The sequence below is a fragment of the Salvelinus namaycush genome, unplaced genomic scaffold (assembly GCF_016432855.1).
Source record: "Salvelinus namaycush isolate Seneca unplaced genomic scaffold, SaNama_1.0 Scaffold116, whole genome shotgun sequence".
Taxonomy (NCBI): domain Eukaryota; kingdom Metazoa; phylum Chordata; class Actinopteri; order Salmoniformes; family Salmonidae; genus Salvelinus; species Salvelinus namaycush.
The window spans coordinates 149,394-176,426 of NW_024057853.1; the positions used below are offsets into that span (position 1 = coordinate 149,394).

The 27,033-nt window shown below is 46.7% G+C and overlaps 1 protein-coding gene across 1 annotated transcript; it reads left to right on the top strand.

Annotated features, from left to right (window-relative positions):
- The first annotated feature begins 3,136 nt into the window (after positions 1-3,136).
- LOC120035940 (pentraxin-related protein PTX3-like) lies at positions 3,137-24,140 on the top strand. The gene is made up of 4 exons (XM_038982427.1): positions 3,137-3,275; positions 6,686-6,851; positions 10,894-11,300; positions 23,228-24,140. Exons 1-4 carry the CDS (start codon positions 3,137-3,139, stop codon positions 23,887-23,889), a joined length of 1,374 nt encoding a protein of 457 aa, XP_038838355.1. The 3' UTR covers positions 23,890-24,140.
- Positions 24,141-27,033: the final 2,893 nt, after the last annotated feature.

Consider the following 27,033-nt stretch of genomic DNA (forward strand, 5'->3'; position numbering starts at 1 on the left):
TAGGATTCAGCTCCTAGGTGGTCTGAAATGGGTTTGGTAAACGTAGGGATTCCAGCTCCTAGTTGTTCTGATGGGTCAGTAAACATTAAGATTCACCTCCTAGTTGTTCTGATGGGTCAGTAAACATTAAGATTCAGCTCCTAGTTGTTCTGATGGGTCAGTAAACATTAAGATTCAGCACCTAGTTGTTCTGATGGGTCAGTAAACATTAGGATTCAGCTCCTAGTTTGTTTGTTGCTGAATGGGTCAGTAAACATTAAGCTTCACCTCCTAGTTGTTTCTGAATGGGTCCAGTAACTAGATTCAGCTCCTAGTTTCTGATGGGGTTCAGAAACATATAGGATATCACCTCCTAGTTTGTTCTTCTGATGGTCAGTCAAACAATTAGGATGCACCTCCTAGTTGTTCTGATGGGTCAGTAAACATTAATATTCAGCTCCTAGTTGTTCTGACGGGTCAGGAAACATTAGGATTACTCCTAGTGTGTTCTGATTTTGGGTATTGGTAACCATTAGGTTCAGCTCCTAGTTTGTTTGGCTGATGGGTCAGTAAACATTAAGACTTCACCTCCTAGTTGGTTCTGATGGTCATAAACATTAGATTGCCCCTCCTAGTTGTTCCTGATGGTCAGTACACATTAATATTCCCCTCCTTAGTTGTTACTGAGGGGGTCTTAGGGACTTTAACATTAGGATTCAGGGCTCCTAGTTGGTTTCTGATTGGGTCAGTAAACATTAAGATTCACCGTCCTAGTTGTTCTGATGGGGTAGTAAACGATTAAGATGCGAGCTCCTAGTTGTTCTGATTCGGGTTCAGTAAACATTAAAGATTCACCTCCTAGTTTGTTCTGATTGGGAGGTCTCTGTAACCAGGTAATCATGCAGCTCCTAGTTTGTTCTGATTGGGGTCAGTAAAACATTAAGATTCACCTCCTAGCATTTGTTCTGATTGTGGTCCCAGTAAACACATTAAGAGTGTCACCTCCGCTTAGTTTGTTCGATGGGTCAGGAAACCATAAGATTCATCTCCTAGGGTTGTTCTGATGGTCAGTAAACATTAAGTGATTCCTCTCCTAGTTGTTCTTGATGGGTCAGTAGCTAGATCATTATGGGTATTACTCTCCTAGTTGTTTGATGGGTTCGTGAATACTCATTAGGATTTTCACCTCCTAGTTTGTTCTGATATGGGTTCCAGTAAACCATTTCAAGATTTCACATCCTATTGTTTCTGAATGGTGTCAGTAAACATTAAGATTCACCTCCTAGTTGAGTGATTCTGATGGGGCTCGAGTAAAAAAACTTAGGATTCAGACCTCCTTAGTTTTGTTTCGATGGTCAGTTAAACATTAGATTTCTGCTGCCTCGTTGTTTCTGATGTTGTCATAAACGTTAAGATTCATCACCTCCTAGTTGGGTTCTCTCACGGGGTCATAACATTAGGATTCACTCCTAGTTTTTCTGATGGGTCAGTAAACGTAAGTGCTGCTCCTAGTTTTTCTTGATGGGTCAGTTAAACATAGAGGATGCAGCTCCTAGTTTTCTTGGATGGGTCAAGTATAAACATTAAGATTCAGCTCCTAGTTGTTCTGATGGGTCAGTAAACATTAAGATTCAGCACCTAGTTGTTCTGATGGGTCAGTAAACATTAGGATTCAGCTCCTAGTTGTTCTGATGGGTCAGTAAACATTAAGATTCACCTCCTAGTTGTTCTGATGGGTCAGTAAACATTAAGATTCAGCTCCTAGTTGTTCTGATGGGTCAGTAAACATTAGGATTCAGCTCCTAGTTGTTCTGATGGGTCAGTAAACATTAGGATGCAGATCCTAGTTGTTCTGATGGGTCAGTAAACCCCTCCCTCCATCTCTCTATATCTCCTTCCATCTATCTCTCCCTCTATCTCCCTCCTTCCAGCTCTCTCTCTCTCTCTCTCTCTCTCTCTCTCCCTCTATCTCTCCCTCCCCCTCTATCTCTCTCCCTCCCTCCCTCTATCTCTCCCTCTATCTCCCTCCCTCTCTCTATCTTCCTTCCTCCCTCCCTCCCTCCCTCTATCTCTCTCTCTCTCCCTCCCTCCCTCCATCTCTCTATCTCTCCGTCCATCTATCTCTCCCTCTATCTCCCCCCTACAGCTCTCTCTCTCTCTTTCACCCTCCCTATATCTCCCTCCATCTATCTCTCCCTCCCTCCACCTCCCTCCCTCCCTCCCCCCATCTCTCTCTCTCTATCTCTCACTCCCCATCTCCATCTTTTACCCCCTTGTCTCTCTTCACTCCCCCACCTCTCTCTCTGAGTTGTTGATTAGGACATATGCTACCTCCAACGATGCATTACTCATTACTCATTACTCATTACCCAGCTCCCCTGGCTGTGCTGGACTATGTGTCTGTCTGTGTGTTTGTATCTGTGTGTTCCTGTGTGTGTGTTTGTGTCTGTGTGTTCCTGTGTGTGTGTGTGTGTGTGTGTGTGTGTGTGTGTGTGTCTGTGTGTTCCTGTGTTCCTGTGTGTGTGTGTGTGTGTGTGTGTGTGTGTGTGTGTGTGTGTGTGTGTGTGTGTGTGTGTGTGTGTGTGTGTGTGTGTGTGTGTGTGTGTGTGTGTGTGTGTGTGACATTGAGGCTGGAGCACGGGCAAGGCTAGGACAGAGCTGGGATAGGATGGGCTGGGCTGGTGCCGGGCTTAGCTGTGTACTGGGCTGTGCAGAACTAGGGGTGGGATCTGTGTTTATATAGCCCAGGCAGACCCTCCGACCCATTCCCTCTCAGCCGGAGAACACAACCCTACCAGGACCGCTGCCAAGGGATTGCTCAGCATTTAACAAAGGAGAGAGACAGAGAGAGAGAGAGCGAGAGAGAGTGAGACACAGAGAGAGAGAGTGAGACAGAGAGAGAGAGTGTGAGACAGAGAGAGAGAGAGAGAGAGAGAGAGAGAGAGAGAGAGAGAGAGAGAGAGAGAGAGAGAGAGAGAGAAAAAAAAAAGAGGAGAGGAGGGGAAACAGCTCTGACATATTTAACACAGACTCCCATTCTCAACATACTCACACACACTGAGACAGACAGCAGACAAAACTCACAGCACATAGTCTCTGACAGGTAGGTAGACTTCAACACAGACAGACAGACTCTCTGAGACGGACGGCAGGCAGCATGTTTCTGTGGCGGCTCCCCCAGGCAGTGTGTCTGCTGTCGGTGTGTGTGTCGCTGACTCTTGGGTACGAAGACGATATCGAGGTGAACTATGGTGACAGTTACTACAACGAGATCACAGAGGGAGAGCCACTGGAGCGTAAGTCAAGTGTGTGTGTGTGTGTGTGTGTGTGTGTGTGTGTGTGTGTGTGTGTGTGTGTGTGTGTGTGTGTGTGTGTGTGTGTGTGTGTGTGTGTGTGTGTGTGTGTGTGTGTGTGTGTGTGTGTGTGTGTATGTGTGTGTGTGTGTGTGAACCGAATAAGTTTGAGCTCTGAATGCTGAGTAAGTAATATGTGGACTATGTCTGGAACTCTCACATGGACACATTTTCAACAGGATTAACCCATTATTGTTTCTGTTTATGCTTTTGCCATGACATTGGTTCCTTAGCCTCTCATACTAGGATAGATAATGTCTTCCATGTGTTAGGATAGATAATGTCTTCCATGTGTTAGGATAGATAATGTCTTCAATGTGTTAGGATAGATAATGTCTTCAATGTGTTAGGATAGATAATGTCTTCAATGTGTTAGGATAGATAATATATTCAATGCTGACCTGTGATGTTAATTTGTGGAACAACAAGTTGATCAAGTATTTGAACTGAATGAAACAATTAGGATTTAATGGAACATTAGTAAATTGACTTTGTTCAGTCACAGCCCACTGAATGCCAGTCGTGAGTGAATGAAGGTTTTAGTGTCAGGCTTGTTACTGACTTAAATCGGCCGGTCAAGAAGTCCAGGGTCGGAGTTAGAGTGCATAAATCTGCATGTTCAAAACCAGTGGAGGCTGTTGAGGGGAGGACGGCTCATTATAATGGGCTGACAGAGTAAATGGAATGGCATGGAAACCACGGAAACCACGGAAACCATGTGTTTGATACCATTCCACTCATTCCGGTCCAGCTATTACCACGAGCCAGTCCTCCCCATTTAAGGTGCCACCAACCTCCTGTGTTCAAAACGCAGACCATAAAAAAAACTCTAAGTTTTCAACCATTTTACCTGCCTTTTATATTAAAAGGCAACAATGTTTTTTGCTTCAATAGAGTGATATGGGGCGGGCAACTCTAGTTTTTCATCACACAAAATAAATTAATGTTTTACTTGAAGTTAATCTTGCATTTTTAACTTGCTAAAAAAACAACTCCCGGAGAAAAGTAACCACCAACCTCTGCCATCAATCAAGTCGCTGTCTGCTGACCTATAATGCCTGTTCTTGAATGCGGTGGAATTTGATTGGTCTTACAAGAGCAAAGATTTCTCATCCGAGTGGAGAAGTGCAACTGAAACACAAAATGTGTCTGAAGCCGAGCAGAAATTACAATCAGTTTAGATCTGCATTTACAAAACACAGCAAGATATATATATATATATATTTGTTTTAATTGTGTGAAAAAACACATAATTCTGCTTTAAGGCTCCTGGAAGTCTATTTAATAGGTATGATCGTCAGGCCTCTCTATGGCTGTGTTCAGTTAGTGTGTGTCCAGATATCATACTAAAAGAGTTTGATTTTAGAATCATTGTGGATCCGTTCTGCTTGTGTGGGTTGTAAAAGTCTGTCTAGATGTACTCTGTCCACTGTTGCTCTTTGTCAAGTGATTTATCTCTGGATAGGAAGTACGAAGAGTGTAATCATAGAGAGTGGGAGCACTGACTGTGTTTAGTGTGGCAGAGTTGACTGAGCACACCTGTACATGTTCTCTCTCTTCTCCTCTCTCCTCCTCTCTCCTCCTCTCTTCCCTCTCTTCTCCTCTCTTCTCCTCTCTTCCCTCTCTTCTCCTCTCTTCTCCTCTCTTCCCTCTCTCCTCTCTTCTCCTCTTCTCCTCTCTTCTCCTCTCTTCTCCTCTCTTCCCTCTTCTCCTCTCTTCTCCTCTCTTCTCCTCTCTTCTCTCTTCTCCTCTCTTCTCCTCTCTTCTCCTCTCTTCTCCTCTCTCCTCCTCTCTTCTCCTCTCTTCTCCTCTCTTCTCCTGTACCACTCTCCTCTCTTCTCCTTTCTTCTCCTCTCTTCTCTTCTCCTCTCTTCTCCTTTCTTCTCCTTTCTTCTCCTCTCTTCTCCTGTACCACTCTCCTCTCTTCTCCTTTCTTCTCCTCTCTTCTCCTTTCTTCTCCTCTCTTCTCTTCCCTCTCTCCTCTCTTCTCCTCTCTTCTCCTCCCTCTCTCCTCTCTCTTACTTGCCAGAGGGTACATTGAGTAAGTACGGTTCATAAATAATGTAAATAATCTGAACCAGTGTTTACTGAATGGTGAGTCACTTCCAATTCAGCTACTCTGAAATTTCCAAAAGCTTTCAGCTGGGTTATGAAGCAACAGACGTTTGGGAATCACTGCTCTACCTCTGTTAGTAGAGTCTATCTCCAGTAGTTGTGGCTGAGGGACTGTTCCTCAGTGTGTTCTGTCAGTGTTGGCTGTGAAAGTCTGGGCAGAGAGTAAGTTAAGCCGAGAGGAGACCGGGGGTTTTATCCTCCTATTGAGAACAGACCGTTATCAATAACTGGTTGTTGATCAAAGAAATACTATTTAATTGGGGAATTCTTCTCTCAGCTGTTTTGGAAGGTAGGCTCCTTGGTGTGTGTGTGTGTGTGTGTGTGTGTGTGTGTGTGTGTGTGTGTGTGTGTGTGTGTGTGTGTGTGTGTGTGTGTGTGTGTGTGTGTGTGTGTGTGTGTGTGTGTGTGTGTGTGTGTGTGTGTGTGTGGTTCGTACTCTAACAGAAAACCATAAACAAAAATAACATTGCTCAGGACAGTTTGTAATGTGATTTTACATTATTAAAGACAAAGCGGCCCAAACAAACACTGGTGAGTAACATCACACATTACCGTACCAGAGGGAGAGACCGTGCCAATAACTCAAACTGCCAGGACACAGGAAGAAGAAGAGAGGGAGAGATAGAGAACGAGACGTGTAGAGAGGAGAAGAGCGGGAAATAGATTGATACTGTTTCAAGCTAAGAAAAGGATCATCTGAGACAGAGATGGACAGTTGTCAGGAGAAAGGGACAATCTGAGAGAGAGATGGACAGTTGTCAGGAGAAAGGATAGGAATCTCCGTGTTGACTTAAAATGGATGAATACAAGTCATCTAACATACATGCCTGTCTCTTCCACCCCTCCTCTCCTTCCCTCTCTCTCCTCCCCTCTCTATCTCTCTCCTTCTCTCTCTCTCCTCCCCTCTTTCTCTCTCTCCCTTCCCCATTCCTCTCTCTCCCTTCCCCATTCCTCTCTCTCTCTCTCTCTCTCTCTCTCTCCTTCCCTCTCTCTCCTCCTCTCTCTCTCTCTCTCTCTCTCTCCTTCTCTCTCTCTCCTCCCCTCTTTCTCTCTCTCCCTTCCCCATTCCTCTCTCTCTCTCTCTCTCTCTCTCTCTCTCTCTCTCTCTCTCTGTCTCTCTCTCTCTCTCTCTCTCTCTCTCTCTCTCTCTCTCTCTCTCTCTCTCTCTCTCTCTCTCTCTCTCTCTCTCTCTCTCTCTCTCTCTCTCTCTCTCTCTCTCTCTCTCTCCCTCTCTCCAGCCACGGCCATCCCAACCCAAGCCCCCTGTAAGGTGACAGAGATGACTAAATGGGACAAGCTCTTCTCCATGCTGGAGAACTCTCAGATGAGGGAGAACATGCTTCTGCAGTACTCTGATGACATCATCAAGGTGGAGTTGGGGTCTCTGCGTGGAGAAATGCTAAAGTTGGTATACATATATATATATATATATAGGCACTTCCAATAATAATCATATAGTGGGTGCTTATATGTGTCCTATTTCACACCTGTACAAGCGTGTATTACTTGGAAATGTTTATTTTTTTGTTGCATACCCCGCTCTACCTGAGACACGTTCGGAGATCACAGCCAGGGTCTGTGGTGTGTGACCTATGGGGTCTGCCATTCAACGGTGACCTTGGAACACTTAAGGTTCAAGGGCACATCAACAGACTCGGTTCTGGGATTTGAACCACTAGTCTACCTGCCACCAACTAATATACAAGCACTATGTGGGAAAAGTACCCAATTGTCATACTTGAGTAAAAGTAAATAGAAAATGACTCAAGTAAAAGTGAAAGTCACCCATTAAAATACTACTTGAGTAAAAGTCTAAAAGTATTTGGTTTAAAATATACAAGTCCTAGTACCCACTCAGGGTTCCTGAGTGGCGCAGCGGTCTAAGGATCTGCATCTCAGTGCAAGAGGCGTCACTACGGTCAAATCAAATCAAAGTTGATTTGTCACGTGCGCCGAATACAACAGGTGTAGACCTTACAGTGAAATTCTGAATACAACGGGTGTAGACCTTACAGTGAAATGCTGAATACAACAGGTGTAGACCTTACAGTGAAATGCTGAATACAACAGGTGTAGACCTTACAGTGAAATGCTGAATACAACGGGTGTAGTAGACCTTACAGTGAAATGCTTACTTACAGGCTCTAACCAATAGTGCAAAAAGGGTATTAGGTGAACAATAGGTAGGTAAAGAAATAAAACAACAGAAAAAAGACAGGCTATATAGTAGCGAGGCTATATACAGTAGCGAGGCTATAAAAGTAGCGAGGCTACATACAGACACTGGTTAGTCAGGCTGATTGAGGTAGTATGTACATGTAGGTATGGTTAAAGTGACTATGCATATATGATGAACAGAGAGTAGCAGTAGCGTAAAGAGGGGTTGACGGGTGGTGGGACACAATGCAGACAGCCCGGTTAGCCAATGTGCGGGAGCACTGGTTGGTCAGGTCAATTTAGGTAGTATGTACATGAATGTATAGTTAAAGTGACTATGCATATAAGATAAACATAGAGTAGCAGCAGCGTAAAAGGGGGGTTGGGGGGGGCACACAATGCAAATAGTCCGGGGAGCCATTTGGTTACCTGTTCAGGAGTCTTATGGCTTGGGGGTAAAAACTGTTGAGAAGCCTTTTTGTCCTAGACTTGGCACTCTGGTACCGCTTGCCATGCGGTAGTAGAGAGAACAGTCTATGACTGGGGTGGCTGGAGACTTTGACAATTTTTAGGGCCTTCCTCTGACACCGCCTGGTATAGAGGTCCTGGATGGCAGGCAGCTTAGCCCCAGTGATGTACTGGGCCGTACGCACTTCCCTGTGTGGTGCATTGTGGTCGGAGGTCAAGCAATTGCCGTACCAGGCAGTGATACAACCAGTCAGGATGCTCTCGATGTTGCAGCTGTAGAACCTTTTGAGGGTCTCAGGACCCATGCCAAATCTTTTTTGTTTCCTGAGGGGGAATAGGCTTTGTCATGCCCTCTTCACGACTGTCTTGGTCTGTTTGGACCATTCTAATTTGTTGGTTGAACTTGAAGCTCTCAACCTGCTCGATGAGAATGGGGACGTGCTCGGTGCTCCTTTTCCTGTAGTCCACAATCATCTCCTTAGTCTTGTTTACGTTGAGGGATAAGTTGTTATTCTGGCACCACCCGGCCAGGTCTCTGACCTCCTCCCTATAGGCTGTCTTGTCGTTGTCGGTGATCAGGCCTACCACTGTTGTGTCGCCTGCAAACTTAATGATGGTGTTGGAGTTGTGCAAGGCCATGCAGTCGTGGGTGAACAGGGAGTACAGGAGGGGACTGAGCACGCACCCCTGGGGTGCTCCAGTGTTGAGGATCAGCGTGGCAGATGTGTTGCTACCTACCCTCACCACCTGGGGGCGGCCCGTCAGGAAGTCCAGGATCCAGTTGCAGAGGGAGGTGTTTAGTCCCTGGTTCGAATCCAGGCTGAATCACATCTGGTCGTGATTGGGAGTCCCATAGGTCGGCACACAATTGGCCCAGCGTCATTCGGGTTTGCCGGGGTAGGCCGTCATTGTAAATAAGAATTTGTTCTTAACTGACTTGCCTAGTAAAATAAAGGTTAAAATAAAAAGTATTAAGCATTTAGTAATTGTAACTGCTAAAATTTACTTAAGTATCAAAAGTAAAAGTATAAATAATTTCAAATTCATTCTATCAAGCAAACCAGACGGCACCATTCTCTTGTTTTTTAAATGTACGGATAGCCAGGGAAACACTCCAACACGCAGACATCATATATAAATGAAGCATGTGTGTCTAGTGAGTCCTCCAGATCAGAGACAGTAGGGATGACCAGGGATGTTCTCTGTTTAGTGAGTCCTCCAGATCAGATGCAGTAGGGATGACCAGGGATGTTCTCTGTCTAGTGAGTCTTCCAGATCAGATGCAGTAGGGATGACCAGGGATGTTCTCTGTTTAGTGAGTCCTCCAGATCAGATGCAGTAGGGATGACCAGGGATGTTCTCTGTTTAGTGAGTCCTCCAGATGAGAGAAAGTAGGGATGACCAGGGATGTTCTCTGTTTAGTGAGTCCTCCAGATCAGATGCAGTAGGGATGACCAGGGATGTTCACTGTTTAGTGAGTCCTCCAGATCAGAGGCAGTAGGGATGACCAGGGATGTTCTCTGTTTAGTGAGTCCTCCAGATCAGATGCAGTAGGGATGACCAGGGATGTTCACTGTTTAGTGAGTCCTCCAGATCAGAGGCAGTAGGGATGACCAGGGATGTTCTCTGTTTAGAGAGTCCTCCAGATCAGAGGCAGTAGGGATGACCAGGGATGATCTCTGTTTAGTGAGTCTGCCAGATCAGAGGCAGTAGGGATGACCATGGATGTTCTCTGTTTAGTAAGTCCGCCAGATCAGAGGCAGTAGATGACCAGGGATGTTCACTGTTTAGAGAGTCCTCCAGATCAGGTTTAGTAGGGATGACCAGGGATGTTCTCTGTTTAGTGAGTCCTCCAGATGAGAGACAGTAGGGATGACCAGGGACGTTCTCTTGATAAGTGTGTGAATTGGACCATGTTCCTGTCCTGCTAAGCATTCAAAATGTAATGAGTGCTTTTGGGTGTCAGGGAAAATGTATGGAGAAAAAAGTACAATATTTTCTTTAGGAATGTAGTGAAGTAAAAGTAAATGTTGTCAAAAATATAAATAGTAAAGTACAGATTCCCCGAAAAACTACTTAAGTATTACTTTGAAATATTTTTACTTAAGTACTTTACACCACTGATAGGCACGAATATATAGGCCATCTCAGCCAATGGAACAGAACCACCAATCCCAATACGACCCAAATCGACCTTTACCAACCCCAAATCGACCTTTACCAAACCCAAATTGACCTTTACCAAACCCAAATCGACCTTTACCAATCCCAAATCGACCTTTACCAAACCACCAATCCCAAATCGACCTTTACCAAACCACCAATCCCAAATCAACCTTTACCAAACCACCAATCCCAAATCGACCTTTACCAATCCCAAATCGACCTTTACCAAACCACCAATCCCAAATCGACCTTTACCAAACCACCAATCCCAAATCAACCTTTACCAAACCACCAATCCCAAATCGACCTTTACCAATCCCAAATCGACCTTTACCAAACCCAAATCGACCTTTACCAAACCACCAATCCCAAACCAACCTTTTGCCAAACCACCAATCCCAAATCGACCTTTACCAAACCACCAATCCCAAATCGACCTTTACCAAACCCAAATCGACCTTTACCAATCCCAAATCGACCTTTACCAATCCCAAATCCAAATCGACCTTTACCAATCCCAAATCGACCTTTGTCAAACCACCAATCCCAAATCAATCCCCTAAATTCTGTGCACCTGTGTATATCTGAAAGGAGTTCATCTGTAATGTAGCCTACTTCCTGGTCTCTGATGTAATCCCTCTTCTCCTGACTCCAGGTTCGTGGCTCAGTACGGAGGGGCCTGTGGCGTTGCGGTGGAGACTGCTGGACGGAGGATGTCCATGCAGATGGAAGCTCGCCTCAAGGAGAGCCTGGAGCATCTCAGGCAAGATCGGAGCATTGCTGCTGGGAAATCTGCAGGTAATTCTGGGAATAGCCACCAGGAGACGCTGTTACAGCAGCTCCTCACCGTGGCGCGGACACAGGCTTCCCGACTCGTCAAGCTAGAAAATATCTGCCTGAGTAATCCAGGACCCGTAACGCCACCAGAGGCAAAGGTGGAAGACCTGCAGCAGGATGTGGTGTCGGCAGAGATGCTGATTGCCCTGGTGACAGAGCTGGCGAAGACGAGGTCAGTGCTGGAACTAGCGTTCAAGTCGGCACAGCAACGCCACCTGCCTGCAGGTGAGAACGCCTCTTCCTGTGTCACTATACATCCTGCCATCCTTTACATCACTTCCTGTGTCACTATACATCCTACCATCCTTTACATCACTTCCTGTGTCACTATACATCCTACCATCCTTTACATCACTTCCTGTGTCACTATACATCCTACCATCCTTTACATCACTTCTCAACATCCTACCATCCTTTACATCACTTCTCAACCAGGGGGTTCTACTTTCGACAGGCGGTACTTGACCCAATCAGGGGTCCTACTTTCGACAGGCGGTACTTGACCCAATCAGGGGTGCTACTTTCCCCAGGGGGTACTTGACCCAATCAGGGGTGCTACTTTCCACAGGGCGTACTTGACCCAATCAGGGGTGCTACTTTCCACAGGGGGTACTTGACCAATCAGGGGCGCTACTTTCCACAGGGGGTACTTGACCCAATCAGGGGTGCTACTTTCCACAGGGCGTACTTGACCCAATCAGGGGTGCTACTTTCCACAGGGGGTACTTGACCAATCAGGGGCGCTACTTTCCACAGGGGGTACTTGACCCAATCAGGGGTGCTACTTTCCACAGGTGGTACTTGACCCAATCAGGGGTGCTACTTTCCACAGGGGGTACTTGACCCAATCAGGGGTGCTACTTTCCACAGGGGGTACTTGACCCAATCAGGGGGTGCTACTTTCCACAGGGGGTACTTGACCCAATCAGGGGGTGCTACTTTCCACAGGGGGTACTTGACCCAATCAGGGGTGCTACTTTCCACAGGTGGTACTTGACCCAATCAGGGGTGCTACTTTCCACAGGGGGTACTTGACCCAATCAGGGGGTGCTACTTTCCACAGGGGGTACTTGACCCAATCAGGGGTGCTACTTTCCACAGGGGGTACTTGACCCAACCAGGGGTGCTACTTTCCACAGGCGGTACTTGACCCAATCAGGGGGTGCTACTTTCCACAGGGGGTACTTGACCCAATCAGGGGTGCTACTTTCCACAGGGGGTACTTAACCCAACCAGGGGTGCTACTTTCCACAGGGGGTACTTGACCCAATCAGGGGGTGCTACTTTCCACAGGGGGTACTTGACCCAATCAGGGGTTCTACTTTCCACAGGGGGTACTTAACCCAACCAGGGGTGCTACTTTCCACAGGGGGTACTTGACCCAATCAGGGGTGCTACTTTCCACAGGCAGTACTTGACCCAATCAGGGGTGCTACTTTCCACAGGGGGTACTTGACCCAATCAGGGGTGCTACTTTCCACAGGCGGTACTTGACCCAATCAGGGGGTGCTACTTTCCACAGGGGGTACTTGACCCAATCAGGGGTTCTACTTTCCACAGGGGGTACTTGACCCAATCAGGGGGTGCTACTTTCCACAGGGGGTACTTAACCCAATCAGGGGGTGCTACTTTCCACAGGGGGTACTTGACCCAATCAGGGGGTGCTACTTTCCACAGGGGGTACTTAACCCAATCAGGGGGTGCTACTTTCCACAGGGGGTACTTGACCCAATCAGGGGTGCTACTTTCCACAGGCGGTACTTGACCCAATCAGGGGGTGCTACTTTCCACAGGGGGTACTTGACCCAATCAGGGGTTCTACTTTCCACAGGGGGTACTTGACCCAATCAGGGGGTTCTACTTTCCACAGGGGGTACTTGACCCAATCAGGGGGTGCTACTTTCCACAGGGGGTACTTGACCCAATCAGGGGTTCTACTTTCCACAGGGGGTACTTGACCCAATCAGGGGTGCTAATTTCCACAGGGGGTACTTGACCCAATCAGGGGTGCTACTTTCCACAGGGGGTACTTGACCCAATCAGGGGGTGCTACTTTCCACAGGGCGTACTTAACCCAATCAGGGGGTGCTACTTTCCACAGGGGGTACTTGACCAATCAGGGGTGCTACTTTCCACAGGGGGTACTTGACCCAATCAGGGGGTGCTACTTTCCACAGGGGGTACTTGACCAATCAGGGGTGCTACTTTCCACAGGGGGTACTTGACCAATCAGGGGTGCTACTTTCCACAGGGGGTACTTGACCAATCAGGGGTGCTACTTTCCACAGGGGGTACTTGACCCAATCAGGGGGTGCTACTTTCCACAGGCGGTACTTGACCCAATCAGGGGGTGCTACTTTCCACAGGGGGTACTTAACCCAATCAGGGGGTGCTACTTTCCACAGGGGGTACTTAACCCAATCAGGGGGTGCTACTTTCCACAGGCGGTACTTGACCCAATCAGGGGGTGCTACTTTCCACAGGGGGTACTTGATCCAATCAGGGGGTGCTACTTTCCACAGGCGGTACTTGACCCAATCAGGGGGTGCTACTTTCCACAGGGGGTACTTAACCCAATCAGGGGGTGCTACTTTCCACAGGGGGTACTTAACCCAATCAGGGGGTGCTACTTTCCACAGGCGGTACTTGACCCAATCAGGGGGTGCTACTTTCCACAGGGGGTACTTAACCCAATCAGGGGGTGCTACTTTCCACAGGCGGTACTTGACCCAATCAGGGGGTGCTACTTTCCACAGAGGGTACTTAACCCAATCAGGGGGTGCTACTTTCCACAGGGGGTACTTGACCCAATCAGGGGTTCTACTTTCCACAGGCGGTACTTGACCCAATCAGGGGGTGCTAGTACTTGGCCTATCCTCAGCGGGTACTTGAGAAGACTCATGGGACCATAGGCCTACTGGTAAAATGCACATGAGGGGTTAGTTCAGGGGTACTCCGGGCCGAGCAACATGTCCTTGGTCATAACACAAACATGCAACGATAATAAAAGTTCACTTTTGTTTTTTAAATTAATTGTGTAATTGCAGACATTTTTGTGACTGAAAGATATTCTCTTTATTTTTCCATTCTCTGTCCTGGATCTTTCATCATTGATGAAAGATCCAGGACAGAGAATGGAAAAATAAAGAGAATATCTTTCAGTAACCAGGTTGAGAAGCTCTGCTCTACATAATGTAGAAAATGTATGTTTAAACACCATCAGGTAATACAGCACCCCTCTTACAAGAATCACACCAGACATCCCTCCCAGGCAATTTGATCCTTACAACCCATTGATCCTTGAAATTATGAATATAGCAAATATATACCTAGAGTATGAATATAAAAATATTTCTGGTCCATTTTCCTTATAACAGGGATTCATATCAGAGTGCCTTTCCATGTTCCAAACCCAGTCTCTGCATCTGTGATCTCTATCTGTGTGTCTCTATCTGTAAGGATCTGAGCCTACCCACGTCCTGTACAGACCTCTACCTGCTTACTCTGTTGGAATTCAATCAAAAACAACATGAGCCCAGGTCTTCAGAGAGCCAGCTCCAGTTCCAGTTCCATGCATGAATCAGATAAAACCTCAATGCTGTGTTTATATCACACACACACACACACACACACACACACACACACACACACACACACACACACACACACACACACACACACACACACACACACACACACACACACAGGTATAATCATTAGCAGGTCGGCACAGCAACCACAACAAAGCACCCTGGGAAGCAGAACCAGATGGGAACGGTTAGCCCCGGAGAGAAACCTGAGACAAATCTAACGTCAATATTTAGGGTCTGGTAGGAAGAGTCAATCACTGTGTGTGTCATAACCTAGATATTAGACTGCTGCTGTAGAGAGAGGGGGAAGGGAGCTGTCCACACTGATTTAAAACACCCTTAGTAATACAGGAATCATACATAATCACACACACAAAGACTGATTCAAACCTCCAGCAGTGATTTCCTCTCCTGGTCTGACTCTTGGCTGATGCATTATCTCATGGTGTTATTACCCAGTGGTGGAAAAAGGACCCGATTGTCATACTTGAGTAAAAGTATAGATTCCTTAATAGAAAATGACTCAAGTAAAAGTGAAAGTCACCCATTAAAATACTACTTGAGTAAAAGTCTAAAAGTATTTGGTTTTAAATATACTTAAGTATCAAAAGAAAATGTAATTGCTAAAATATACTTAAGTATCAAAAGTAGAAGTAAAAGTATAAATAATAAAACATGACCTTATATTAAGCAAAGCAGACGGCACCATTTTCTTATTTTTAAAATTGAAGGAAAGCCAGGGGCACACTACAACACTCAGACATCATTACAGATAGCCAGGGACACACTCCAACAGTCAGACATCATTACAGATAGCCAGGGACACACTCCAACACTCAGACATTATTACAGATAGCCAGGGTCACACTCCAACACTCAGACATTATTACAGATAGCCAGGGACACACTACAACACTCAGACATCATTACAGATAGCCAGGGACACACTCCAACACTCAGACATTATTACAGATAGCCAGGGTCACACTCCAACACTCAGACATTATTACAGATAGCCAGGGTCACACTCCAACACTCAGACATTATTACAGATAGCCAGGGACACACTACAACACTCAGACATCATTACAGATAGCCAGGGACACACTCCAACACTCAGACATTATTACAGATAGCCAGGGACACACTACAACACTCAGACATCATTACAGATAGCCAGGGACACACTACAACACTCAGACATCATTACAGATAGCCAGGGACACACTCCAACACTCAGACATTATTACAGATAGCCAGGGACACACTACAACACTCAGACATTATTACAGATAGCCAGGGACACACTACAACACTCAGACATCATTACAGATAGCCAGGGGCCCACTCCAACACTCAGACATCATTACAGATAGCCAGGGACACACTCCAACACTCAGACATCATTACAGATAGCCAGGGACACACTCCAACACTCAGACATCATTACTGATAGCCAGGGACACACTCCAACACTCAGACATTATTACAGATAGCCAGGGACACACTACAACACTCAGACATCATTACAGATAGCCAGGGGCACACTCCAACACTCAGACATCATTACAGATAGCCAGGGACACAGTCCAACACTCAGACATCATTACAGATAGCCAGGGACACACTCCAACACTCAGACATCATTACAGATAGCCAGGGACACACTCCAACACTCAGACATCATTACAGATAGCCAGGGGCACACTCCAACACTCAGACATCATTACAGATAGCCAGGGGCACACTCCAACACTCAGACATCATTACAGATAGCCAGGGACACACTCCAACACTCAGACATCATTACAGATAGCCAGGGACACACTCCAACACTCAGACATCATTACTGATAGCCAGGGGCACACTCCAACACTCAGACATCATTACAGATAGCCAGGGGCACACTCCAACACTCAGACATCATTACAGATAGCCAGGGACACACTCCAACACTCAGACATCATTACAGATAGCCAGGGACACACTCCAACACTCAGACATCATTACAGATAGCCAGGGACACACTCCAACACTCAGACATCATTACAGATAGCCAGGGACACACTCCAACACTCAGACATCATTACAGATAGCCAGGGACACACTCCAACACTCAGACATCATTACAGATAGCCAGGGGCACGATCCAACTCTAAGACATCATTACTGATAGCCAGGGGCACACTCCAACTCTAAGACATCATTACAGATAGCCAGGGGCACGATCCAACTCTAAGACATCATTACAGATAGCCAGGGGCACGATCCAACTCTAAGACATCATTACAGATAGCCAGGGGCACGATCCAACACTCAGACATCATTACAGATAGCCAGGGGCACGATCCAACTCTAAGACATCATTACAGATAGCCAGGGGCACACTCCAACACTCAGACATCATTACAGATAGCCAGGGGAACACTCCAACACTCAGACATCATGTACAGACAGCCAGGGGAACACTCCAACACTCAGACATTATTACAGATAGCCAGGGGCACACTCCAACTCTAAGACATCATTACAGATAGCCAGGGGCACGATCCAACTCTAAGACATCATTACAGATAGCCAGGGGCACACTCCAACTCTAAGACATCATTACTGATAGCCAGGGGCACACTCCAACTCTAAGACATCATTACAGATAGCCAGGGGCACGATCCAACTCTAAGACATCATTACAGATAGCCAGGGGCACACTCCAACTCTAAGACATCATTACTGATAGCCAGGGGCACACTCCAACTCTAAGATATCATTACAGATAGCCAGGGGCACACTCCAACTCTAAGACATCATTACTGATAGCCAGGGGCAAGATCCAACTCTAAGACATCATTACAGATAGCCAGGGGCACGATCCAACACGCAGACATCATTACAGATAGCCAGGGGCACGATCCAACTCTAAGACATCATTACTGATAGCCAGGGGCACGATCCAACACTCAGACATCATTACTGATAGCCAGGGGCACACTCCAACACTCAGACATCATTTACAGATAGCCAGGGGCACACTCAAACTCTAAGACATCAGCTATAAAATATACGTTTGTGTTTAGTGAGTCCTCCAGATCAGAGGCAGTAGGGATGACCAGGGATGTTCTCTGTTTAGAGAGTCCTCCAGATCAGAGGCAGTAGATGACCAGGGATCTTCTCTGTTTAGTGAGTCCTCCAGGTCAGAGGCAGTAGGGATGACCAGGGATGTTCTCTGTTTAGTGAGTCCTCCAGAACAGAGACAGCAGGGATGACCAGGGATGTTCTCTGTTTAGTGAGTCCTCCAGATCAGAGGCAGTAGGGATGACCAGGGATGTTCTCTGTTTAGTGAGTCCTCCAGATCAGAGGCAGTAGGGATGACCAGGGATGTTCTCTGTTTAGTGAGTCCTCCAGATCAGAGGCAGTAGGGATGACCAGGGATGTTCACTGTTTAGTGAGTCCTCCAGATCAGAGGCAGTAGGGATGACCAGGGATGTTCTCTGTTTAGTGAGTCCTCCAGATCAGAGACAGTAGCAATGACCAGGGATGTTCTCTGTTTAGTGAGTCCTCCAGATCAGAGACAGTAGGGATGACCAGGGATGTTCTCTGTTTAGTGAGTCCTCCAGATCAGAGACAGTAGGGATGACCAGGGATGTTCTCTGTTTAGTGAGTCCTCCAGATCAGAGACAGTAGGGATGACCAGGGATGTTTTATTGATTAGTGTGTGAATTGGACCAAGTTCCTGTCCTGCTAAGCATTCTAAACGTAACAAGTACTTTTGGGTGTCAGGGAAAATGTACGGAGTAAAAAGTACAATATTTTCTATAGGAATGTAGTGAAGTAAAAGTAAAAGTAGTCAAAAATATCAATAGTAAAGTACAGATACCCCCAAAAAACGACTTAAGTTGTACTTTAAAGAATTGTTACTTATGTACTTTTCTTCTTCTTTTTGTATTTTTAAATAATGAAAAGTCCTAATCTGTATGACGGCAAAAAGGCCATTTTGGAACAAAGGATGAGCCTTAATGATCTACTGGAGAACCAGTTGGGGTTTCAGTATTACTTATTTATGAGTGAAGCTTTTAGCGAGAGGTTTAAAGCTTTAATATTTAATCATTTTTAGCCCACCAAACTCATATTTATTATATAAATAGACACGTTTAATTTAGTCTGTCCTAGCATTTCAAAATAAAATGAAATATTTTTTGCTCATATGATTTTTAAAAACGAGTCATCTGGAGGAAGTAGGCAGTGCCATTATAGTAAGTCAGTAAACTGGACCTGTCACGCCCTGGCCTTAGTTTCTTTGTTTTCTTTATTATTTTAGTTAGGTCAGGGTGTGACATGGGGAATGTATGTGTTTTTTGTAGTGTCTAGGGTGGTTGTAAAGTTTAGGGGGTTTATTAGAGTAGTTGGGTTCATGTTTAGTATAGAAGTCTAGCTGTGTCTATGGTTGAGTGTAGGTATCTAGGAAAGTCTATGGTTGCCTGAATTGGGTCTCAATTAGAGACAGCTGGTTATTGTTGTCTCTGATTGGGAGCCATATTTAAGGCAACCATAGGCTTTAGCTGTTTGTGGGGAATTGTCTATGTCGATGTTCTATGTTGCATGTATGCACTTAGTTCTTGCTTAGCTTCACGTTCGTCTGTTTGTTGTTTTTGTTTCGGTTTTTTCCTTCTTCTAATAAAGAGAAGATGTACTTTCCACGCGCTGCGCCTTGGTCCTCTCTCAGTCCCTTTGACGATCGTGACAGAATTCCCCACCAATCTACGACCAAGTGGCGTGTCAAGCGGCAACAGGATCCACCTACACAGGATTCATGGACATGGGAGGAGATACTGGATGGTAAGGGGCCTTGGGCACAACCGGGAGAATATTGCCTCCCTCGTGAAGAGCTGGAGGCAGCTAAAGCCGAGAGGAGGCGATATGAGGAGGCAGCACGGAAGCAAGGCTGGAAGCCCGTGAGTACAACCCAAAAATTTCTTGGGGGGGGCCTTAAAGGGAGTGTGGCGAAGTCAGGTAGGAGACCTGCGCCTACTCCCTGTACTTACCGTGGAGAGCGAGAGTACGGGCAGACACCGTGTTACGCAGTAGAGCGCATGGTGTCTCCTGTACGCGTGCATAGCCCGGTTCGGTACATTCCAGCTCCACGTATCGGCCGGGCTAGATTGAGCGTTGAGCCGGATGTCATGAAGCCGGTCCAACGTATCTGGTCACCAGTGCGTCTCCTCGGGCCGGCGTACATGGCACCAGCCTTACGCATGGTGTCCCCGGTTCGCCTACATAGCCCGGTGCGGGTTATTCCACCTCCCCGCACTGGTCGGGCGACGGGGAGCATACAACCAGGTAAGGTTGGGCAGGCTCAGTGCTCAAGGGAGCCAGTACGCATGCACGGTCCGGTATTTCCGGCGCCACCTCCCCGCCCCGACCCAGTACCACCAGTGCCTCCTCCACGCACTAGCCCTATGGTGCGTGTCTCCAGCCCTTTGCCACCGGTGCCTACACCACGCACCAAGCCTCCTGTGTGTCCCCAGAGTCCTGTGCGTCCTGTTGCTGCTCCCCGCACTAGCCCTGAGATGCGTGTCCCCAGCCCGGTACCACCAGTTCCGGCACCACGCACCAGGCCTACAGTGCGCCTCAGCCGGCCAGAGTCTGCCGTCTGCACAGCGGGGCCTGAACTGCCCGTCTGCCAAGCGCCATCTGAGCCACCCGTCTGCCAAGCGCCATCTGAGCCATCCGTCTACCCAGCGCCATCTGAGCCATCCGTCTGCCCCGAGCCGTCAGAGCCGTCCGTCTGTCCCGAGCCGTCAGAGCCGTTCGTCAGTCAGGAGCCGCTAGAGCCATTCGTCAGTCAGGATCTGCCAGAGCCGCCAACCAGACAGGATCTGCCAGAGCCGCCAACCAGACAGGATCTGCCAGAGCCGCCAACCAGACAGGATCTGCCAGAGCCGCCTACCAGACAGGATCAGCCAGATCCGTCAGCCAGCCATGAGCAGCCAGATCCGTCAGCCAGCCATGAGCAGCCAGATCCGTCAGCCAGCCATGAGCAGCCAGATCCGTCAGCCAGCCATGAGCAGCCAGATCCGTCAGCCAGCCATGAGCAGCCAGATCCGTCAGCCAGCCATGAGCAGCCAGATCCGTCAGCCAGCCATGAGCAGCCAGATCCGTCAGCCAACCATGAGCCGTCCAGCCAGGATCCGCCAGAGCCGTCCAGCCAGGATCCGCCAGAGCCGTCATCCAGCCAGGATCCGTCCCTCAGTCCGGAGCTGCCGTCCCTCAGTCCGGAGCTGCCGTCCCTCAGTCCGGAGCTGCCGTCCCTCAGTCCGGAGCTGCCGTCCCTCAGTCCGGAGCTGCCGTCCCTCAGTCCGGAGCTGCCGTCCCTCAGTCCGGAGCTGCCCCTTATCCTGGTGCTGCCCCTTATCCTGGTGCTGCCCCTTATCCTGGTGCTGCCCCTTATCCTGGTGCTGCCCCTTAGTCCGGTGCTGCCCCTTAGTCCGGTGCTGCCCCTTAGTCCGGTGCTGCCCCTTAGTCCGGTGCTGCCCCTTAGTCCGGTGCTGCCCCTTAAACCAGTGGGGTTAATGTGGAGGGTGGCCATTTGGAGGAGGCTACGGAGGCGGGTAGTGACTGTGGTGGGGTGGGGACCACGACCAGTGCCGGAGCCGCCGCCGTGGACGAACGCCCACCCAGACCCTCCCCTAGACTGTGTGCTGGTGCGCCCGGAGTTCGCACCTTAAGGGGGGGGTTATGTCACGCCCTGGCCTTAGTTTCTTTGTTTTCTTTATTATTTTAGTTAGGTCAGGGTGTGACATGGGGAATGTATGTGTTTTTTGTAGTGTCTAGGGTGGTTGTAAAGTTTAGGGGGTTTATTAGAGTAGTTGGGTTCATGTTTAGTATAGAAGTCTAGCTGTGTCTATGGTTGAGTGTAGGTATCTAGGAAAGTCTATGGTTGCCTGAATTGGGTCTCAATTAGAGACAGCTGGTTATTGTTGTCTCTGATTGGGAGACCTATTTAAGGCAACCATAGGCTTTAGCTGTTTGTGGGGAATTGTCTATGTCGATGTTCTATGTTGCATGTATGCACTTAGTTCTTGCTTAGCTTCACGTTCGTCTGTTTGTTGTTTTTGTTTCGGTTTTTTCCTTCTTCTAATAAAGAGAAGATGTACTTTCCACGCGCTGCGCCTTGGTCCTCTCTCAGTCCCTTTGACGATCGTGACAGGACCAAAGAGTTTTTCAATGTGATTTTTCCATAAATAGACAAGTATTTACCTCTCCATGGTTGCAGAATCTTATCTATTGAAATTAATTGTGGTAAATTAATTTATATTGAGATTGAGATGTGAATAACAAGTATGTCTACTTCACCATCCACCCATTTTGTAGGTAAACTACAAGGTAGTGGAAACACTGTGTTTTTTTACGATCCAATACGTAATATGTTACACCTGTCATAATTAGGTTTTAATCCAGAGAGGCTAGAAAAGTGATCGAGATCTTTAATGAGACTGTGCAGGGATCCAGATTGCGGACTTAAGTACTTTAAACCACTGTTATTATCCCATTTATAGATCACACACAGTAGCACACACACACACACACACACACACACAGTAGCACACACACACACACACACACACACACACACAGACACACACACAGACACAGACACAGACACAGACACAGACACACACACACACACACACGCACACACGCACGCAGGCCTACAATGTGCACAATCAAACGAGAGAGTTGTGTTTGTGATAAGAAACAGAGCATCCAGGTGTATTATTTGGTCGCCTAAAGGACAGAGAGAGCAAAGAAGGAGGGCTCTCGCCGAGCGGGAAAAGGACAAGAACAGGGGGAAAAACGTCCCGTCTATGACATCATCGACCGCATCATCACCGACCGCAAACCTGAGCCTCAGCCACCCTCTGTTCTCTGATCACACCATAGTCTACCGCTCAAATACTTTTACTTCTCTCTATTGGCATGCAAGACTGTTAAACGTTCAACCATAGCGATCCTATATAGATCGTTCTATAGTCATTCATATTGGGTCGAACAATGTTACCAATGAAGATCTCTCACAGGGTTTATATTGAACAGCCCTTAGCCATGGTATATTGGCCATATATCCACACCCCCTCTGGCCTTTTTGCTTAAATATACCACGGCTTTCAGCCAATCACCACTCAGAGTTCGAACCACCCAGTTTAGACATACATCATGAATATCTAGCTCCGTGTTTCTTGATGTGAAAACCTTTTGGATAAAGACTTGACGATCTGGTCATCCGTAGTGCTTCTGAGAACAGAGCAAAGCCCTGAAGAAGCCCTGTGAGGCAGCATGCTGGCAGATGGCAGGGCCTGTTTCCCTTTCTCTTCCTTTAAACAAATGAAGTAAGAATGTAAATAAGACTTATAACAAGAGGAAAAGAACAATGACAAAAGTAGAAGTAGATTTTGACTTTTCGTCATCTTGTGGTTTCCTAAATTGGTCATCTTGCAGATCAATTAATAACCGTAAAATGACTAAAGCAATTCTCTGATCCTCTCCTCCCTCCCTCTTCTCTCCCAGGCTGTGAGACCGCTCTTCTCTTCCCTATGCGTTCCCGTCGTATCTTCTCCTCGGTGACACCAGACCTCCCTCTCTCCCTCTCTTCCTTCACCGTGTGCCTGTGGGCTAAGCCCGTCTCCGTCTCCAACAGAACCGTGCTGTTCTCCTACGGAACCAAACGGAACCCCTATGAGATCCAGCTGCTTCTCAGTGGAACCAGGGCTCTCTTCACCGTGGGAGGAGAGGCTCACCTGGTGGAGGGGCGGGGCGTGGCGAGAGGAGGAATTTGGACCCACATATGTGGGGCTTGGAGCTCTGAGCAGGGCATAGCGTCACTGTGGGCCAATGGACACAGAGTGGCATTCACACCCGGGGTGGCCGAGGGCCACGTGTTACCCAATGGAGGCTCCCTCCAGCTGGGGCAGGAGAAGAACGACGGTGGGGTCTCTGGAGGGTCAGATGGCAGTGGGAGTCAGATGCCTGGGTTTGACGGAGGCTTCGATGCCAAGTTGGCGTTCACTGGGAAGATGACGGGGGTGAACATGTGGGACAGCGTGCTGACGGAGGAGGAGATATCCCAGCTGGCTTTGCAGGACGGCGAGGGATGTGAGCAGAGGGGGAACGTAGTTGGGTGGGGCTTGACGGAGATCGTGCCTCACGGGGGTGCTCAGTTCATCAACTAACTCTGATGACGTTTTCATCATCCTCATCATCATCATCCTCATCATCATCATTTAAATGAACTCTATCATCACCATTATAAACTAAGACCTGCAGTGCAGAACAGCCCAACCGGCTGAGACTGCAACAATAATGTGAACATCAACAACAACAACAACAGCTCCCTTTAATGGTTAAAGAGACTGTGACAATAATGTAATGTAATAATGTGTGTTAGAGGAGTGTTTCCTATTTAGAGAAGCAGGGGAGTGGCATCACACACACAGAGAAACAGAGACACACACACACACACACACAATCACACACACACACACAGAGAAACACACACACACACACACAATCAAACACACACACACACACACAGACACACACACCGAGAAACAGACACACACACACACACACACACACACACACAAAGACACACACAATCAAACACACACACACACAGACACACACACAGAGAAACAGACACACACACACACACACACACACACACACAAAGACACACACACACACACACACACAGACACACACACCCACACTTGGTGAGAAGCATTAGTATACCGTAGGAGCCTTAGGAGGAGAAGTGGAGAAAACACCATTTACCACAGATTTAAAGAGAGAAAAGGAAAGAACAGAGGTGAACATTATCTATACCATCAGAAGCTATGCTAGAGAGGACAACATTATCTATACCATCAGAAGCTATGCTAGAGAGGACAACATTATCTATACCATCAGAAGCTATGCTAGAGAGGACAACATTATCTATACCATCAGAAGCTATGCTAGAGAGGACAACATTATCTATACCATCAGAAGCTATGCTAGAGAGGACAACATTATCTATACCATCAGAAGCTATGCTAGAGAGGACAACATTATCTATACCATCAGAAGCTATGCTAGAGAGGACAACATTATCTATACCATCAGAAGCTATGCTAGAGAGGACAACATTATCTATACCATCAGAAGCTATGCTAGAGAGGACAACATTTGTTTTAAATATCAGCAGTATTTAGCAAGTACGTTAGCTATTTGTTACTAATGGGAGTGTCAGGGTTAAGGGGTAAGGTAAATGGTAAAGGGTTGAGGTTTGGGTTTAGTTATTAGGGTGGCATTGTGGTTAGAAAACGTTGTACCTTGGTCCTCTCTGGCATGGCTACGTAGTAACAACCATCTGCATGCTGCCCTAGGAGATTGTAACCATGGCTACGTAGTAACAACCATCTGCATGCTGCCGTAGGAGATTGTAACCATGGCTACGTAGTAACAACCATCTGCATGCTGCCGTAGGAGATTGTAACCATGGCTACGTAGTAACAACCATCTGCATGCTGCCGTAGGAGATTGTAACCATGGCTACGTAGTAACAACCATCTGCATGCTGCCGTAGGAGATTGTAACCATGGCTACGTAGTAACAACCTTCTGCATGCTGCCGTAGGAGATTGTAACCATGGCTACGTAGTAGTAACCTTTCTATGACCTTATAATCTTATGTTTCCCGGAAAAAGTGAATATTTTTTCATTCGTTGTTTCCAAAAAAAATGTTTTTATCAAAGTGTTTACATTCAGATGTGATAAACATAATATTTCAGTTGTTTTGTGTTTCTCGTTGTTTTCTATATAATCCAGAGGAGTTTATTGTGTTTCTCTTTGAAATAGGTGACAACAGATGACACAACTAAGATGGCGTATTCCCTGTTGGTTTTTGCGTCCGTTGTGAGACAGAAACACTTGATTTGAAAAGAGGAACTGTGGACAATGTTTACAGAATTTGTTACGACCTATCTCTGCTCTTTGTTAACGTAGTAGGCAATGGGTATCATATTGTAAATTGTTTTGTGTTTTTGTCAATAAGTAAAAATGAATGTATTTTGTATATAAATATTTTTTTGCATACAGTAGGACTAGAATTGGAGACCAAGATATTAATAAAACTACATGTTAACATTATGCGTCTGATGCTTTTCTTCATCACCAACAGGAACGACACGTTTAAGCATGGAAAATGCTGGTTTGTTTCCCTCTTGATTTTTTCCCCCCCAGGTGCTCCTGTGTCAAAAGACCATTTCAGTCATCCCAACAACAGTTGCACATTTGGATGTGTTGAGTGATCGTTTTCATATTAACTTCATTCAAAAGTCTTTAACTTTATTTAGATAGTCCTGATGCATAACTACAGAGAGTTAGTGAATGCAATGAACGTGCTCATCAGTTGATACGTAGTTGAATGTGAGGTAGATAGTCTGCAGACTGTCAACTCAGCCCAACTTCTGTTTCACCTTATTTAGATAGTCCCAAAGCATATCTAAAGATAGTTACTAGAATGACAACAAATATGCTGTCCCCCCCCCCCCCCCCCCCCCCCCCCTTGTATCCCTTCCTCCCTCTTTTCCCCTGAGACAAGGTACTGTATCAGCTTATGCTTCACCCACTCTTTACCTCGTTAACCCCGCCCCCTGCCCAGTAGCCCAGGGAACCAATAACAAATGACCTCTCCCCTCCCAGCAGCCACCAGTTCAGGAAATAGGATGATGTAATGTGGTTCGGGTGACGTCAGGGGGTTTGGGCAACGGGCGGCTGAGTTTGGGGTGGACAACCGAACGTGTGTGTGTGTACGGTACACAGTACCTTCAAAAAGTAGTCATACCCCTTGACTCAGTCCACATTTTGTTTTGTTACAGTCTGAATTCAAAATGGATTAAATATTTGTTTTTTCTCTCACCCATCTACACACAATATCCCAGAATGACAAAGCCAAAACATGTTTTTTTTTAAACATTTTTACAAATTTATTCGAAAATGAAATACAGAAATATCTACTTTACATACAGTAAGTACTCACAACCATGAGTCAATACTTTGTAGAAGCACCTTTGGCAGTGATTACAGCTGCGAGTCTTTCTAGTCTCTAAGAGCTTTCCACACTTGGGTTGTGCATCATTTGCCTATAATTATTTTCAAAATTCTTCAAGCTCTGTCAAATTGGTTGTTGATCATTGTTAGAAAACAAATTTCACGTCTTGCCATTGATTTTTAAGTAGATTTAAGTCAAAACTGTAACTCGGCCACTCAGGGACATTCACTGTCTTCTTGGTAAGCAACTCCAGTGTAGATTTGGCCTTGTGTTTTAGGTTA